The sequence below is a fragment of the Hippopotamus amphibius genome, chromosome 16 (genome assembly GCF_030028045.1).
Source record: "Hippopotamus amphibius kiboko isolate mHipAmp2 chromosome 16, mHipAmp2.hap2, whole genome shotgun sequence".
Taxonomy (NCBI): Eukaryota; Metazoa; Chordata; class Mammalia; order Artiodactyla; family Hippopotamidae; genus Hippopotamus; species Hippopotamus amphibius.
Window position 1 is genome coordinate 48339858 of NC_080201.1, and position 18205 is coordinate 48358062.

The 18205-nt window shown below is 35.5% G+C and overlaps 1 protein-coding gene across 1 annotated transcript in view; it reads left to right on the forward strand.

Annotated features, from left to right (window-relative positions):
- The window catches only part of LOC130838076 (zinc finger protein 714-like), a 42662-nt gene that overhangs the window by 7739 nt on the left and 16718 nt on the right, over positions 1–18205 (forward strand). Inside the window, exons 3-6 of the mRNA XM_057710849.1 lie at positions 5051–5177; positions 5489–5584; positions 6603–6704; positions 8849–10043. Coding sequence (XP_057566832.1) covers positions 5051–5177; positions 5489–5584; positions 6603–6704; positions 8849–10043 — 1520 coding nt within the window. The remainder of the gene's footprint in view (positions 1–5050; positions 5178–5488; positions 5585–6602; positions 6705–8848; positions 10044–18205) is intronic.

An 18205-nucleotide genomic window follows, 5' to 3' on the forward strand; every position in this document is an offset into this window, starting at 1 on the left:
ACATTGACTTGAGTAAATAAAAAGGTATTCTGTGTTCTAGGAAAGCAAGACTCAATGTCATAATCACATAATTCCTTTAATTTTTCTATCCATGTTATGCAGTCCCAGGAAAAAATACCAGTATAGTTTTTTTTTTAAGCTGATCTATGTTCATGTGGAAACTTTTGAAAAAGATGAATAATGAGGGGTTATTATTATTATTATTATTATTATTATTTAGTCTAGATAGGCTTCAGAGCCAGACTTTTTTTTTAAAGACGTTACTTTACAGCACTTTTAGATTTACAGCAAATTTCTGAGGAAGGTACAGTGATTTCTCATATACATCCTGTCCCCACACATGCTTAGTCCATTATCAACATCCCCCACCAGAGTGATACATTTGGTACCATTGATGAACCTGCATTAACACATCATTATCATCCAAAGTTCATAGTTTACATTAGGGTTCACTCTTGGTTTTAAGTCTATGGGTTTGGATAAATGTATAATGACATATATCCACCATTATGGTATCATACAGAGTAGTTTCACTAACCTAAAAATCCTCTGTGCTTCATCATTTCATCCCTCTTTTCCTTCCTCCCTCCTAACCCCTGGCAACCATTGATCTTTTTCCTGTCTCCATAGTCCTGCCTTTTTCAGAATGTCATATAGTTGGCAGATACAACTTTTCATATTGACTTCTTTCACTTCGTAATATGTCTTTTCATGATTCCATAGGTCATTTCTTCTTTTTTGCTGAATAAAATGGCATTGTCTAGATGTACCACAGTTTGCTTAACCATTCACCTACTGAGGGACATCTCGTTTTTCCCAAGTTTTTGCAATTATGAATAAAGCTGCTATAAAGTTTTTGTGTGACATAATTTTTCAACTCCTTTGGGTAAATATCAAGGAACACAATTGTTGGATCATATGGTAAGATGTACGTTTGATTTTATAAGAAGTTTTCAGACTCTTCCAAAGTGGCTGTACCATTTTGCATCCCATCAGCAGTGAATGAGAGTTCCTGTTGCTCCACATCCTGGCCAGCATTTGGTGTTATCAGTGTTCTGGATTTTGGCCATTCTAATATGTATGTAGTGGAGGGATCTTTAATTAAGACATTAAAACATATTTTTAAATTATAATAAATAGAGAATGTGATACTGGCAAAATAATAAGCAGATCACTGAATTAAAATAGAATCACAAATAAATCCAAACATGTATCATCTATGATAAGGGTAGCATTTAAATCGGTAGGGAGAATATATTCCATAGTCATCTGTTCTAAGGCTCACTTTTTTTTCTCGTTTCAACATATCTGAAATCAGGTTGTCTTTTTTTTTAATATATGTATTTTATTAAAATATAGTTGTTTTACAGTATTGTGTTAATTTCAGGAGTACAGCATAGAGATTCAATATTTTTACAGATTATATTCTATTATAGGTTATTACAAATAATGGGTATAATTCCCTGTGCTATAAAGTAGTAGTTTGTTTCTGTTAATCTCCATAATCCTAATTTGTCCCTCACCCCTCTTCCCTCCTTTTTGGTAACCATGAGTTTGTTTTCTATGTCTTTTAGTCTGGTTGTCTTAAATAGTTTGTTTCTTTCTTAGTGGCATATAAAATAATGGTGCATTTTAAGTCCCATGAAATATTATATTATTTAAATATGACTTTGGTACACCTGGGTTACCCTCTCTGGGGGAAAATGAAGTAGGATTCTTAACTCATATCTTATACTAAAATAAAATTATAATTGATAATCTTATTCCATTTGTCTTTTACCAAATAATTTTATACCAAAATAAAATAATAATTGATTAAAGACAAACATAACAAATGAAAGCACTAAAATTGTAGGAAAAAAGAGAAATTTATATAAATATGTATAGGTAAGAGAGATCTTACCCCAGAGCTAGAAAAGTTGACATTTTGACTGTTTTGTGTGGCTAAAACACATAAACAAAGTTTTCTTTGTTAGCTTGTTTTGTTTTCTTTTTTAACAAATCAGAACTAGAGCATAAAGTTGAGGAGTGCCTCAGTGTTTGTATGGGTGCAGGTGTATGGTGGGGGAATTTGACTTTCTCAGGCTTGGGAAATGAGATTTGATTAGGTAAGTCTTTAGACCTTCTGATTAGATTGAACTGTGTTCCTGGCCAAAGGCACCATTTAGGTGAGTCTGGCTTGGGGACCTGAGGGCTGCAGAGGAGGTATCTGCTCAGGGCAGGTCATAGCAGCTCTGTCTTGTGTGCAGAGCAACAACAGCACTGAGATGGCGCAAGGACTTGCCAGAATCACTGGCTGAGGCAGGAATCTGGGTTGTTTGGGTGAAGGAGAGGGAATCTGAGTTTGTATTTCTTTGGATCGACTACCCAGGATCCATCTTGATGCAGCTGAAGCCTGTGGTTTCTGGAGTTGAGGAAGGAGGGGGATGTGTTCCATACTCCCACTTACTAGAGTTATATCCTAAGACCAGGGGAAGTGGAGATAGTTTTGCCTGGAGAGTCTGCAAGCTGTAAAGCCGGTGTTGTTTCTAGAGCATTTCTTTGCTTTCCCAGGCCTGCCTTCTCAGAACACTGTCCTTTTCCAGGAGAACAGTCCCAAGGAGGAGTGATCATCTCCCGTAATACTGAAAGCCATGGCCCAGGTGAGTTAGTTGATGCTCTTTCTTACCTTCCTGACATTTGGTTCTTTCTAAGAAAAAAAAAATCTTTTTTAAGGGCATGTGAGCATTTGCTTTCCTTCTCTTGATATTTCTGGCTATCAGGGTCTCCTTCAGGTCCTCGTCCCCATTTCCTCTCATTCTAGCCAGATAATCCTATTTCCATTCCTAAGCACCTCTCTTCTTTTGACTCGGCATTAATATTTTCATTCGGTAAATAACTGAGCATCTCTTTTCCCAGCCCTCTCCCAGGGACTGTGATGGAGAGGAAATGCATCTTCTCAAAGGAAACAGCAGTAGATTTGTAGAATAAACTTGTCTTGTCTGGGTGGTAATTCGATGAGGTGGAGGTATGAGTTGCTTAGGTGGGACAAACATGGAAAAGCCAAGATTATGTCTACAGATCAGTATTCTCCAGTAAAATAGGTTGGGAGATTGTGTTGGTAGCTCCAAATGTTAGATTGTTGCAAGGTCTACTGGTTTATGGGACTTGGAAGATTGATGGGTTGGTAGCTGATACAGACAGATCTCCGTGACTCTTTTAGTGTGTCCATAAGAGAAGTCCAGTTGAAGCTTGAAAAGGAAGTGTGAGGCACGAGGAATTTCCAAATGAATCACCAGTTTTTTTAATCTCAGAAATAAGGATAGGAATGATGGATGATTATAGTGAGTTCAGCCAAATCATAAATTGTTGCGATCAGAGGTCTCAAAAGAACCTTCTTTAGAAAGCTTTATTATAATAAATTCCAGAGACAGAAAAGTAGTCTTGTGAATTACCATATACTCACCATTAGTTTTCAATCATTATCAGCTCACAGTCAATCTTGTTTCATCCATACCTCTACCTGTTTCTTCCATGCACAATCCCTTACCCTCCCTCCCACACACGGGACTATTTTGAAGCAAATTAAAATTGGTATGTACCTCTCAAGGATAAGGTTTATTTTTTAAAAAATCATTATGCCATTATTGCACCTGAAAAAGTTAAAAATAATTTGTTAATATCAATATCCAGTGTTTAAATTTTCATAATTGTCTGCTTTTAAAATCATTTATTTGAATTAGAATCGAGATAAGGACTGTGCACTGCAATTGGTTGATATGTCTCTCTAGTCTCTTACTTTGTAGGTACCCCTTCCATCTCTTTTCTTTCTGTGCAGGGTTTTTTGTTTTTTTGTTTTTTTTGGTTAGAAAAGAAAAAAAGATTTGTCCACTGTTTGGATTTTGCTGATTTCTTCTCTCTGGTATCATTTAAGTGTTTCCTGGGAGTTGGTAGTTAGGTCTAGAAACTTGATCAGATTCAGTTGTGATTTTTTTGTTGGGAATATTTCCTAGGTGATGATGTGTGATTCCATTAGGAGGCATTTTATTTCTGGTTCTCTTTCCTTTTGTAATGTTAGCCACCAGTAATGATTATTGTCTAGATTCATTAATTCATTAGAGGTTGCAAAATGATATCTAAATTCTGTCCTTCCTTCTTCGTAGATTAGGTAGAGTACTGTCTGTAAAATAAAATGTCTCATCAACTGGTTACCCTAAAGGACAGTTTGTATGGAAAGAATGTTTGATTCTTACCTCTTACTTACCAGTTTTTAAAATAATGAGTTGGGGGACTTCCCTGATGGCCCAGGGGCTAAGGCTCCAAGCTCTCAATGCAGAGAGTCCAGGTTCTATCCCTGATCAGGGAACTAGATCCCAGATGCTGCAACTAAAGATCCCACATGCCACAACTGAAAGATCCTGCAGACGGCAACGAAGATCCCGCGTGCTACAGCTAAGACCCAGTGGGGCCAAATAAATAAATAAATATTTTTTTAAAAAATGAGTTGGTTTCTTAGAATCCTACAAAGATGACTAGTAATTTTTTTTTCAATATTATTACGAGCTCATGGATTAAAACATTTTTGATCTGATCAGTCAATTACATTTGATTCTCAAATTATGCCATCTTTGGCCAGTGGGAGGCTTTTCAAGTTGACTCCTTCCTTTTAACAGGATTCTAATAGTTTTTGATAGCTCTCTTGTTTTCTGATATAACAGAATGTTCAGACTCATCTTGTGTATTTGACTCAATCCTGAAATTGTCTCTTCCCCAGCTTTGGTTCCTTTTATTTGAATACAATTCTTAGAGACTACAGTCTAGACACTAGGGATGCTTATTGCTACTGGGTTAATTATTGTTTCTAGGCCTTTTCTGTGGACTGAGTCAGGATTTTTTTCTTTTTTAATGCAGAATAAACTGACAGCTCCTACATCTATTTCTAGGATCCAAAGATTCTGGTTCTTAGATACAACAATATAATTGCTCTTTGCTTTACCCCCAAAGATAAGCGCAGTAGTCTCTGAAATATTTCTTTTTGTTACACAAATAATACACATGTGTATTGTTTCAGGGATCAGTGATGTTCAGTGATGTGTCTATAGACTTCTCTCAAGAGGAGTGGGAATTCCTGGAGCCTGCTCAGAGGGACTTGTACAGAGATGTGATGTTGGAAAACTATAGCAATCTCATGTCATTGGGTAAGGGCATCTATCCCAGTAATTTTGAGTTCTCCTCTGGAATGTCTGTTTCTTCCACAGTGAATTTCTCAGCTGCTTTTCGAGTTACCAGGTGAATTTCTGCTCCTTGTTCCCAAATAAATGGTTTGAACTGAACTGAAAAGGAAGAGTGGGAAATGGGCAGTTCCAGCTGGCTATGGCTGAGCCTCATCTTCTTTGTCTGACTGTTCCTGTAGTGGCATCTCTTCCTTGATCATCAAGGGACTGGATCTTACTTCTGGATCTGATTTACCCACAGCATAACCATGTTCCATATCTTTTCTTGTGAGCAGGACTTTATATTCCTAAGCCTCAAGTTATCTCCTTATTGGAACAAAGGAAAGAGCCCTGGATGGTTGGCAGAGAGCTGACTAGAGGCCTGTGTTCAGGTGAGTGAGAAATGATTGGATAAAAGCAGGGCACTGCAGGTAATAACTCAGTAGATCAGTAAAGAAACTGCACCTTTGAGATGTTATCTTGGAAGCGCCCATCAAAACCATAGACAGGCCTGTGGGGAAAACTAAGTCCTTTTAGCATGAGTTTACAAATGACCTGTTTCATTCCTTCCCTCACTTATTGCTCTTTCTGCTACTCTTCTCCTGTACCCCTCTTAATTTCAAGTGGAAGGTACCCTTCACATCCCCTACAAAGAAAACTCTTTTACCCATAATTTAGATTCAGTTCCTTGCTAGCTTTTCTTCCTCTTAGACTTATCTAAATGTTTTCTGTTACCACTCCCAAAATAGTATATGTGTGTGTGTGTGCGCATGTCTGCATGTATCTGCACTGCCCCTCCCCTCCAAGTACTAGTCTTCCTTATAACTGCTGGCTGATGACTGTTTTTTTTTTCCAGTTTGTTGTCCATTTTTCCTTTATCCAATATTTTTTATTTCCTAATTTGTGCAGAGGAGTCTGCCATAGCTAATTGTTTCAGCTATGAAGAACTTGGAGTCAAAAAGAAGTGCTAAACAAATGGACCTATCTACAAAACAGAAATAGACAGATTTGTGGTTGTCAGTGGGGGGGGGGGGGGGGGAGGGAAGGACCGGGAGTTTGGGATTAGCAGATGTAAACTATCATATATAGGATAGATAAACAAGGTCCTACTGTATAGCACAGGAAAGTATATTCAATATCCCGTGATAAACCATAAGGGAAAAGAATATTAAAAAAAGAATGTCTATCTGTATAACTGAGTCACTTTGCTATACAGCAGAGATATGTACAACACTGTAAATCAAGTATACTTCAATAAAAAACTTTAAAAAAAAAAGTAGTGCTAAAATAGATCCATAAATGACTTTCACGAAGTAGAACCTAGTAAAAGAATCAGGTATGGAGTTTAGCAGATAGTCAGGGGCTAAATCAGTCATTGTCTAAAGAGTTGATGTTGGGAAAAACACAAAGGTCTTTGCCTAAATTGGGAAGGAAGAGGTGGCAGAGAAGAAGAGATTTGCTATAAAGGAGGAGAACCAGAAGAATTCTTATGGAACACTACTGTATACGAGAGTGAGTCAAAAATTATCCGCACTCTGGCTGATTTTATTTTAATTAACTTTTTAATTAACTTTTAGAAAAGACAAATACATCATTTTTCAACATAATCTCCTTGTTTTTCAATACACTTTGTCCATCTATCAGCAAGCTTTCGTAGTCCCTCATTAAAAAATGTTTTAGGCTGAGCTGCGAGCCACAAATGCACCACTGTCTTCACTTCATGCGAAGTGAATCTTCGTCTTCGTAGGGCTGCTTTCAGGGGACCAAACAGGTGAAAGTCCGATGGAGCAAGATCAGGACTATAGGGAGGATGCTTTAACACCTCAAAACGAAGATTTTGTGTGTCAGCAGTGTGGGCAGAAGTGTGCGGACATACATTGTCATGCACGATCACAATGCCCTTGGATAGCAGTCCTCTGCATTTAATCCAAAGTTTAGACTTCAGCTCTTCAATAAGCATCTCTGTCTGTTCATACACACTTCTTCGCAACAAAACACTTTTTCCATACTGTGCACAAAGTCTTTGATAAATAATGGCACCAGGTACACCCTCAGACCACAAAGAACAAATCACTGCATGCTGCTCTTCTTTCATGCAAATCACAAGTGGGGCATCCATATTTGCTCACACTGCAGTTACAAATGAACCGATGTAACATGTTCACACCTGTACAGCAGTGACCAGGGAGACAGTAGCCTTGAGTGGAAAGTGCTAATAAGACAGTGTAGCCAACAGAAGTTTTAACATAACTGGAGTGTGGATAATTTTTGATTCACCCTCATATCAGTGTAGGCTTATCAATGTTGTTGTGGGGGAGGCTTCACATGTGTGGGGACAGGGGATAAATGGGAAACTCCTGTTCCTTCCCCCCAGTTTTGATGTGCACCTAAAGCTCCTCTAAAAAATGAAGTATTAATTTAAAAAAAATTAATGGGCACTTCCTATTTGCCAGATACCATGCTAAAAGTTTTACTTACATAAACTTATCGTCCTTTCTTATGGACCCTATTCTGTTTTATCCCCAGCTGGGTGTGCTGCAGTTTAATTCTGACACAACTATGCAGAGTTAGCATAGGCCCCACAGGTTAGCAGCCAGTCTTGTACAAGACTGCCCTCACTTCTGACACCAGCTGCAAGTCTCAGGGGGTCCTCAGACCACCCACACTTCTGACTGACAGGCTATAAATTCAGGGATTTCCATGGCCCCTCCAGGCTCAATAATTTGCTAGAACAACTCACAGAACTCAGGAAAACTCTATGCTTATAATTACAGTTTTACTATAAAGGATACATAGCAGATGAGTTCTGGTAGGCTTCTGGATGCAGAGGTTCCATACCCTCTTCCTGTGAAGTCAAAGTGTGTCACCCTCCTGGTGAAGCACCTCAGTGTGTTCACCAACCAGAAAGCTCCACTGAGCTTTGGTGTCTAGAGTTTTTTGGGGGGCTTAATTACATCAGCATGATTGATTAAGGCACTGGCCACTCAATCTCTGGCCTCTCCTCCCCAGAGCTCAAGTAGCTGAAAGTCCCAACCCTCTAATCATTCTAGTGACCAGTCTCCATCCTAAAATTATCTAGGGAGCCACCATGAGTCACCTCATCAGCATAATGAAAACACTGCTATCACTCAGGAAATTCCAAGAGTTTTTGAAGCTCTGTGTTAGAAACTGGGGACAAAGATCAAATTTATACTTTATTATACCACAGAGCCCAAGAATCTTCCTCTGTATGCATTTATTCCTCTTAGGAGACCTTTAATGGAGGTAAAAAATTATCCACTTTTTGTAATGTATATAGTATGTTGATGTACTCTGTTTCTTACATACACGTACATATAGATGTATATATAACTAGTCATCTTTAATATGCCCAAGCATTGTATATTTATCAACTTTTCCAGATGATTCTGATCCATATCAGTATTTGAGAATCATTGTGGTTTCCTATTTCCATAGTCTCCTCTGCTGCTTCCTGCATTATATCTCATTAATTTTTGTGCATTTCTTTTCCATTTCTCAGATTAAACAGATATACTTGAGAACTCTATATCATTTACTACCAGATATTATTTTCGCTTTAATTTTTCCATTTCTATTATATAAGTTTTTCACAAATGAGGTGGAGGCAGAATATTTACCATTTTATTTTCTTCCAGATCTGGAATCAATGTGTGAAACCAAGTTGTTATCGCTAAAGAAGGAAGTATATGAAATAGAATCATGCCAGAGGGAGATAATGGGACTTACAAAGCATGGCCTCGAATACTCCAGTTTTAGAGATGTTTTGGAATATAGAAACCACTTTGAAAGACAACTGGGATATCAAAATGGGCATTTCAGCCAAGAAATATTCACTCATGAATACATGCCCACATTTATTCAACAGACATTCTTTACTCTACATCAAATAATTAACAGCGAAGAGAAACCCTATGAATGTAAGAAATGTGGAAAGGTCTTTAGTCAGAATTCACAATTTCTTCAACATCAGAGAATTCATATTGGTGAAAAATCTTATGAATGTAAGGAGTGTGGGAAATTCTTTAGTTGTGGCTCACATGTTACTCGGCATCTGAAAATTCATACTGGTGAAAAACCCTTTGAATGTAAAGAATGTGGAAAGGCCTTCAGTTGTAGCTCATACCTTTCTCAACATCAGAGAATTCATACTGGTAAGAAACCCTATGAATGTAAGGAATGTGGGAAGGCCTTTAGTTATTGCTCAAATCTTATTGACCATCAGAGAATTCACACTGGTGAAAAACCCTATGAATGTAAAGTATGTGGGAAAGCCTTTACTAAGAGCTCACAACTTTTTCAACATGTGAGAATACATACAGGTGAGAAACCCTATGAATGTAAGGAATGTGGGAAGGCTTTTACTCAGAGCTCAAAGCTTGTACAGCATCAGAGAATTCACACGGGTGAGAAACCCTATGAGTGCAAAGAATGTGGCAAAGCCTTTAGTAGTGGTTCAGCACTTACTAATCATCAGAGAATTCACACTGGGGAGAAACCCTATGATTGTAAGGAATGTGGGAAGGCTTTTACTCAGAGCTCACAACTTCGTCAACATCAGAGAATTCATGCTGGTGAGAAACCTTTTGAATGTCTCGAATGTGGGAAGGCCTTTACTCAGAACTCACAGCTTTTTCAACATCAGAGAATTCATACAGATGAAAAACCATATGAATGTAATGAATGTGGAAAGGCCTTTAATAAATGCTCAAACCTTACTCGACATCTCAGAATTCATACTGGTGAAAAGCCCTATAACTGTAAGGAATGTGGAAAGGCATTTAGTAGTGGCTCGGATCTCATTCGTCATCAGGGAATTCATACTGATGAATAATAAAAGCTATAGCTTTTGTCACCCTCATGATATTTTAAACAACAAAAACTTATGTTTGATAGTTACCCTTTCACTATTTTTTGTTTATTTTATTTTATATTTCTTTTTAATCCAAATATATTTTATTCTAAATTATGAATTTGGATTCCAAATTGACATTTGCCTGTCTCCTCCACTACTCCCCCTGCCCCATCTTGTACTAATGGCAGTTCAACAGTTTTTTCCTTTCCTATTATTTTGTTCTACCTTCTTGGTGATACATTATATTCTTGTTTAGATTTACTTGAGTCTCAAAGCTATTCTTTCTTCTCTGATCTATATATTTGTGCTTACATCAATATCACACTTTAAATTGTGTGACCTTGTATTTTTAAATTCCTTGTAGAATTAATTATAAACTTTTTGTTGAAGTCAGTGTTAATCTTTTTGTTTCATTTCATGAATTTATATTTTCTTATTATAAAACAATATCAGAAAACTAGAAACTAAAAAAGCCAAGATTAATTGTAATCATACCAACTAGATGACAGCTCTCAAGTTGGAACAGCAAATCCTAACAGATTTTGTTTTTAAAGAAAATGTAGTCATGGTACACATGTTGTACCTTCATCTGCTTTTATAATGCCAAAAAATATGATTGCCATTTCAGTAAATATAGATTTTTATTATTTTTATTGATGTACTTTTTTAAATGACCTTATTATTCATGTTATGGTTGTATCTGATTGTTTTCAGTTATAAAATCTTCCCTGATTAATATGACTCAAAAGTCATCTTTGGATGCTTGGTTTTTTCCTTTTAAAACATCTATTTTAGTTGCTGAAATTATCCATATTTTTTCCTTGTAAACTATTTCGTTCCTTTTCATCAACCCTAACCCTAAGCTCATACTAGAGAGGTAATTAATCATCATTATTGGTATTATTTATCCTTCCAGATTTTTAAAACTTTTTACTTAAATGTTAGTGACGTTTTATTTTTTATGTATTAGTAAATACAATCATGCTATATGCTATATGTATTGGTTTGTTGTGAGGATTCAATGCATTAATAAAATGTTTAGAAATTTTCTTATCATGTAGTAAATGTTTAGTAAAAGTTGTCCACTATTATCATTGATACACTCATTTTCATAATTATTGTCACTATTATTTGTGGACAGGATTTTAACAATGTTGTTTACCTTTGTCTAAATCAAAGAATTCATAATGAAAAAAGAGAATGTAATGAACATAGGAAAGCTTTTCCCATCACTCATTATTCTGCATGAAATTTCAAAATGAAAAAAATGTTTGTGTGGGTAGTCTACATTCAGATTTCATTTTTTATGCTGTACAAAGATGACTACCCTGTGGATATAATGATGGGTAGTTGAAAGCACAGCTGTCAAATAAGCAGGAAGAGATAAGAATATTTTTCCTAATAATTAGTTCCCCCAAAAGCAGGAAATATACAGGGCACATTATTCGACCAGAATGGGGAAGACAGAAACAAAAGGATGGCCAGCAAGTATCTGAATATTAATTTAGTGTCTCCTCTTGATTAACACAGGTTAAGGCACTAAATCCTTAACATACACATTATTTAAATGTGAATGAATATGAGAATACAATTGAAAAATCTGTGAGTGGTAGCCAAAGTTGTATTGGAAGTTTTATAACCCAGTATGCATGCATACTTTAAAATACTAGCGGGACTTCCCTGGTGGTCCAGTGGCTAAGACTCCACACTCCCAATGCAGGGACCCAGGTTCAATCCCTGGTCAGGGAACTAGATCCCACATGCCACAACTAAGAGTTCGCATGCCACAACTAAAGATCCCACTTGCCACAACAAAGATCCTGCGTGCCATAAGTAAGACCTGGTGCAGCCAAATAAATAAAAAAACATTAAATCTTAAATAACTGAAAATAAATGTATAAAAAATACTAGAAAGTTCATTAATAAATAAAATCAATATAGAACCCAAGGAGTTAAACAAGCAAAAATATATCTAAAACATGAATAGAGAAAGGCATTAGCAGTTATAAAATGCAGGAATAAATGACAGAAAGAATTAAACAGTCTAAAATAGGAAATTTATTTGACTGAAAAAAAGTAGACAAACTAGTGATTCAGGTAGGGGAGTACAGAGGATGAATGAACAACACTGTGAATGAGAAATTTAAATAACTAGATATTTAAATTTAAAAGGACATTATGTTGTAACAAACATACCGCTCTGGTGGGGGATGTTGATAATGGAGAGGCTATACTTATGTGGGGGAATGGGTTATATGGGAAATCTCTGTACTTTCCTCGCAGTTTTGCTGTGAAGCTAAAACTGCTCAAAAAAATAAAGTCTTTAAAAATATAAAAAAAATAAAAATAAAAGGACATTATGTTTTGGGGTGATAAAAACATTCTAGGATTAGTGGTGTAGGTTGCACAACTTTGTGAATATGCTAAAAACCACTGAACAATATACTTTACAAGGATGAATATTACAGTATATGAGTTTTATCTCAATTAAAAACTTAAAAGTTAGTACTATAGACATTTTTATAATATATCTGAAAATCTGGACAAAGTGTGTGATTTTTATAAAGAAATTGGATTGACTTGATATCACAATTGACTAGAGAGGAAGTGTAAAATCTTAATAGACTCCTCTCCAAAAGGAACACTAAAATTAAACCAAAAAAAATAAGTATCACAGAAATTCCCTAGTGGTCCACTGATTAGGACTCTGCATTTCCACTTCTGGGGGCCTAGGTTTGACCCCTGGTCTGGGAACTAAGATCCCACAAGCTGCGAGATGCGGCCAAAAAAAAAGTGGTAGAAGCAGGAAACTGAATTCCTGATAAAACAAGCCCTTTATAGGTAAACAGATTGCTGCGTGACTTCCTGGTGCAGTGCTTGGTATAGGTATGGATGTGGGTGGATGAAGGAATAGGCCTGACAGATGAAGAGACTTCGCAGAGATAAAGAGAGATTAGTAGAGATTACAGATACTGAGGACTTTATGGATGGATAAGAATCTGGGAAAAACCCAAATGTAAAAGATTTTAATACTATCAACCAACTTTACCTAATTGACACATTTAGTGATACTCTCAATCAGCACAGAATACACTTGCCTTTCAATGGCATAGAAAACACTAAGATAGACTACGTCAGGCCATAAAACAAGATTCCATTACTGTCAAGGGAATAACATACAGGTTATGTTCTTTAACACAGAGCTAAATAGAGTTCAATGGTTTTAACTTTAGGTGTATGATTCACCTAGAATTAATATTTGTGTGTTATGAAGCATAGATTGAGGTTGGTTTTTTTCCTCACATAAACATTCAGTTGTTCCAGCACTTTTTGTTAAAAAAGACTTTCATTGAGTTGCTTTGATATTTTTATCAAAAATCAATTGACCCTACATGTATACTTTTATATTCACAATGTACAATTGTAAAATGAAACAAAAACTCGTTTATAATAGTATCAAACAGCATAAAATACTTAGGAATAAATTTAATAAAAGATATGAAAGATGTTTATATGGAAAACTGCAAAACATTGCTGGGGGAAATTAGACAAGGTGTTTTTTTTTTTTGCCATGCTGCACAGCTTGTGGGATCTTAGTTCCCTGACCAGGTATCAAACCTGGGTCCTGGCAGTGAAAGCTCAGAGTCCTAACCACTGGACTGCCAGGGAATTCCGTAGACAAGATCTAAATAGATGGAGATACTATGGCTATGGATTGGGAAACTCAATATCTTTAATAAAATTTCCCAAACTTTATCTATGGATTCAACACCATCCTAGTCAAAATACCAACATAAGTTTTTATTTTACATTGATAAAGGCTTTCTAAAATTTGTATAGAAATTCAAAGACCTAGAATAACCAAAATCCATACTGAAAAAGAACACATTGGAGGACTTGTATCTGATTTCAAGACTTGCTATAGAGCTATGATAAACCAGTAAAGACTGTGGTGTTTGTCTAAGAATAGACAAATAGATCAGTGAAGTAGAATAAAAAGTCCAGAAATAGAACACAACAAACCCCAGAGTTCAACTTGTGCATTCTAGCATGTCATAAAGTAAGTTGACCATGAAACCTTTTTCCTCCTAATTGTCATTAACATTTGTGAGAAATAAACACATCTGCAAAATGTTTACTTACTAAAATAAAGTTAAAAAGTTTAGGAGATTATTGTAGGTAGTTAGCTAAGTATTTGGGGTTAAGAGTTTTCCATGTCTGTAATATTAGATCCTGTAGAAAGTCTCTTGTTAGTACTGCTCTGCTGAAAGAAATGCCTCTCACCAAAGATCTCATAAATCTTTCTTTCCTCTGTAATTTCCCCTCCAGTCATATCTTATGAGAGACTGAATTATGGTAATGTTTACAAGAATAAGTGATATACATTAAATTGCATTATTAAAAACGTTTGAGGGAATTCCCTGGCAGTCCAGTTGTTAGGACTCCAGGCTTTCACTGAAGAGGTCATGGATTCTGTCCCTGGTGGGGGAACTAAGATCCCAGAAACCACGTAGCACAGCCAAAAAAAAAAAAAAAAAGTTTGAGAAAACCAGTTATTTCTGATCTAAGGGAGAAAAATCTCCTAGAATTGAAGTCTTTAAAAAGATACAAAAAGGATCTGAAATTTCAGCACTGGCTTCGTTTCTACTTTGTTTTAATATTTGAAGAGGTGCTGTCAGAAATAGAACTTTTCATTTTCCTCATATGTATACACTTTTAATATATTTTTATCATATTCCTCTACCACAATTACAACAGTAATATATTTTCGCCACAACTAGAAAACAATGAAAAAACACATAAATAGTATCTGTCTCTACCTCAATTCTTTCAGACCTATATACAATTTCAACAAAGCTTATTGACCTTTTCACACCTTTCTCCTCACTCCTACCAACATTATACATGTATCTGATTTGTCTATGTTCAGATTTTTTAATGGCGTCAGGCTATGCACTAACTTGCTTTGCTCAAGCAAGTCTAACTTGTACATTCCTCCAGATCAATAGGTATAATCCCACTCTTTCTAACATTACATTGCATAATATAGTCCTGATTTTGGTTATTTGTGCCTTTTCTTTTTCACTTGATTAGTCTTTGTGGTTTATTACTCTTTTGTTATTTTGGTTTTTTTTTAATATAATTTATTTTTTATTCTTAAATTTTTTTGAAAATAAATTTTTTTATTAGTTATCTATTTTACACATATTAGTGTATATATGTCAACCCCAATCTCCCAATTTCATACCCCCCCCCCATTATTACTCTTTTGAAAGAACCACTTCTTGCTTTCTTGTTACTTTCTATGGTGTGGGTGTTTCCTATTTTATTTATTTTTCTATTTTTCTAATTTTCACTCATCTTTGGGTTTAATTTGCTGTAAAATTTTTATATCATTGATTTTCACCATTTCTTCTTTTCTAATATGTGTAGTTATGACTACAAATTTCTCTATAAGCTTTACCTCATCCCATTAAGTTTCTTACATTTTATTTTCATTATAATTTAAACCACTTTATAAATTCAACTGTAAAATTTTCTTTGATCTATGTTTTTTAAAAAAACTATTTTGAAACAATTTTAGATTCACATTAAGTTGCAAATACACATATAGGGAGGTCCCATGTACTCTTCACTCACTTTCCCTCAAAGGTAATATTTTTGTGTAACTAAGTACAATAGCAAAACCATGAAATTGACATTGGTACAATCCACAGAATTTAACCAGATTTTACCAGTTTTATACGCACTCATTTCTCTGTGTGTAGTAACAGTTCTATTAATTTTATCATGTGTATAAGTTTCATTTAGCCACCACAATATACAAAACTGTTTAATCCCTACAAGGCTAACTTACACTTCCACTTCATAGCCACACCCACCCCTTCCCACTTCCTTTAGCCCTGGCAACCATTAATCTGTTTGCCGTTTCAATAATTTTTAAAATTTCAAGAATGTTATTATATAAATGGAATCATATAGTATGTAATCTTTTTTTTAAGCTCTTTATTGGAATATAATTGCTTTACACTGTTGTGCCAGTTTTTGCTGTACAACAAAGTGAATCAGCTGTATTTATACATATATTCCCATATCTCCTCCCTCCCATGACTCCTTCCCACCCTCCCTATCCCAGCCCTGTAAGTCATCACCCATCATCAAGCTGATCTCCCTGTGTTATGCAGCAGCTTCCCACTAACTATCCATTTTACATTTGGTAGTGTATATATGTCAATGCTACTTTCTCACTTCTTCCCAGACTCCCCTTCGCCCCCCACCCTATGTCCTCAAGTCCGTTCTTTACATTAGTATGTAATCTTTTGTGATTGGCTTTTTTTTTCCCTCAGCATAATTGCCTTGAGAGCCATCCAAGTTATTGCATGTACCAACAGTTTGTTCATCGTTGAGTATTATTCCATGATATGAATGTACCACATTTTTAAACTATTCTTCCATTTGAGAACATTTGGATTATCCCATTTGTTTGTCATTACTCTTTTCCTCTTTCCTGAATTATTCTGGATAAAAAACAACTTTTTATTTTTCTATTTCCTCTTTTAGCTTGTTATTTATGAAATGTTGTCTCTCTTTTCAGTGGTTACCATAGAAAATACAGCATGCATTTGTAGCTTAATGAAATCTATTATATATTAGTGCTTTTATGTCTTCTCACAACACAGAACATTACTTTCTTTTCATTTACCCACACATGCTTTTTATGCTATTATTGGTGTATTCTTTAATTTTCTACAAATTAAAAACTCTATGAAATAACATTATTTTATACACTTCAATATTCACTTAGATTTACTGATGTATTTACCATTTTAATTGCTCTTCATTCATTCCTGGATCTCTTTGCTTCTCTCTGGTCTCATATTCCTTCTGCTGAAGAACTCCTTTAATATATTGTTTTGTTGGATCTCTGCTAATGATGAATTCTTTGGCTGGATTTTGGGGGATTTTGGGGGTCTTTCTATTTTACCTCCATTTAAAATCCTTTTTGTCATGCAAAACTTTAAACACATACAAAAGTAGAGAGACTAATATGTGTGCTGTGTAGCCATCATCCAGATTCAACCATTATCAACTCATTGCCAAGCTTGTTTTAGCTTCCCTCTACCCACTCAATCCTTTCCCCAATTATTTGAAGCAAATTTCAGACAGATTTAATTTTTCTTATACATGTTTCCATATATATTTTTAAACATAAGGACTATTTTTTGAATGACATAATCACAATACCATTATCATATCTAAATATTAACAGTAATTCCTTTATACAATCACATGTCCAGTGAGGGTTAAATTTTCCTGATTGGCTCATACTTTTTTGTTTTAGCAGGTTGTTCAAATAAGGATTCAAAGAATCCATACATTTCAACTGGTCGGTACGTTTTCTAATCTTTTAAAAAAGATTTCCCCCTCCATTTCTTTTTTCTTACAACTCTTTATTCATGAAAACCAGGTAATTTGTTCAGGGGTTTCCCAAAGTATGAATTTTGGTGACTTTATTCCCTTGGTTTCATCTCATGCTCCTCTGTCCTTTGTATTTCTTGAAGATTGATATCGAGTTAAAGCCTTAATCAGATTTTGGTTTAATTTTTGTTTGTTTGTTTGTTTTCGCTGCCCCACATGGGATCTTAGCTCCTTAAGCAAGGATTGAATCAAGGCCCTTGGCAATGAAAGCATGGAGTCATAACCACTGGACCGCCAGAGAATTCCCTCTCATTGTCACTTTAAACATGCCCCATGGAGACAGATCTTCTTTGATTCTGTTAACATTTAATTAGAGTTTATGATTTTTTTTCATTCTTACTTACTACAAATGGTTTCAGCTCAGTAATATAAATATACAGTCTTTAAGGCAGAATGAAAATTAAAACTTCTTCTTCTGCTTTGGTCTGTTTGCACTTTATGGCAAATTGTATTTTCCAAAAAAAGTTATGATTATATTTTTGTTTCCACATGGTCTTCCAGAACCTTTCCACTTTCCCAGCAGGAAGTGGAGTCCATGTCCCCTCCCTTTGAATCTGGATTCTGAGGCTAGACAAAAGATGTGATACAGCTTCCATCTGGATTTTTCTTGGGACTCTTGCCTTGAGAACCTTGAGATGTAATTTAAGATGTCTGAGGCTAC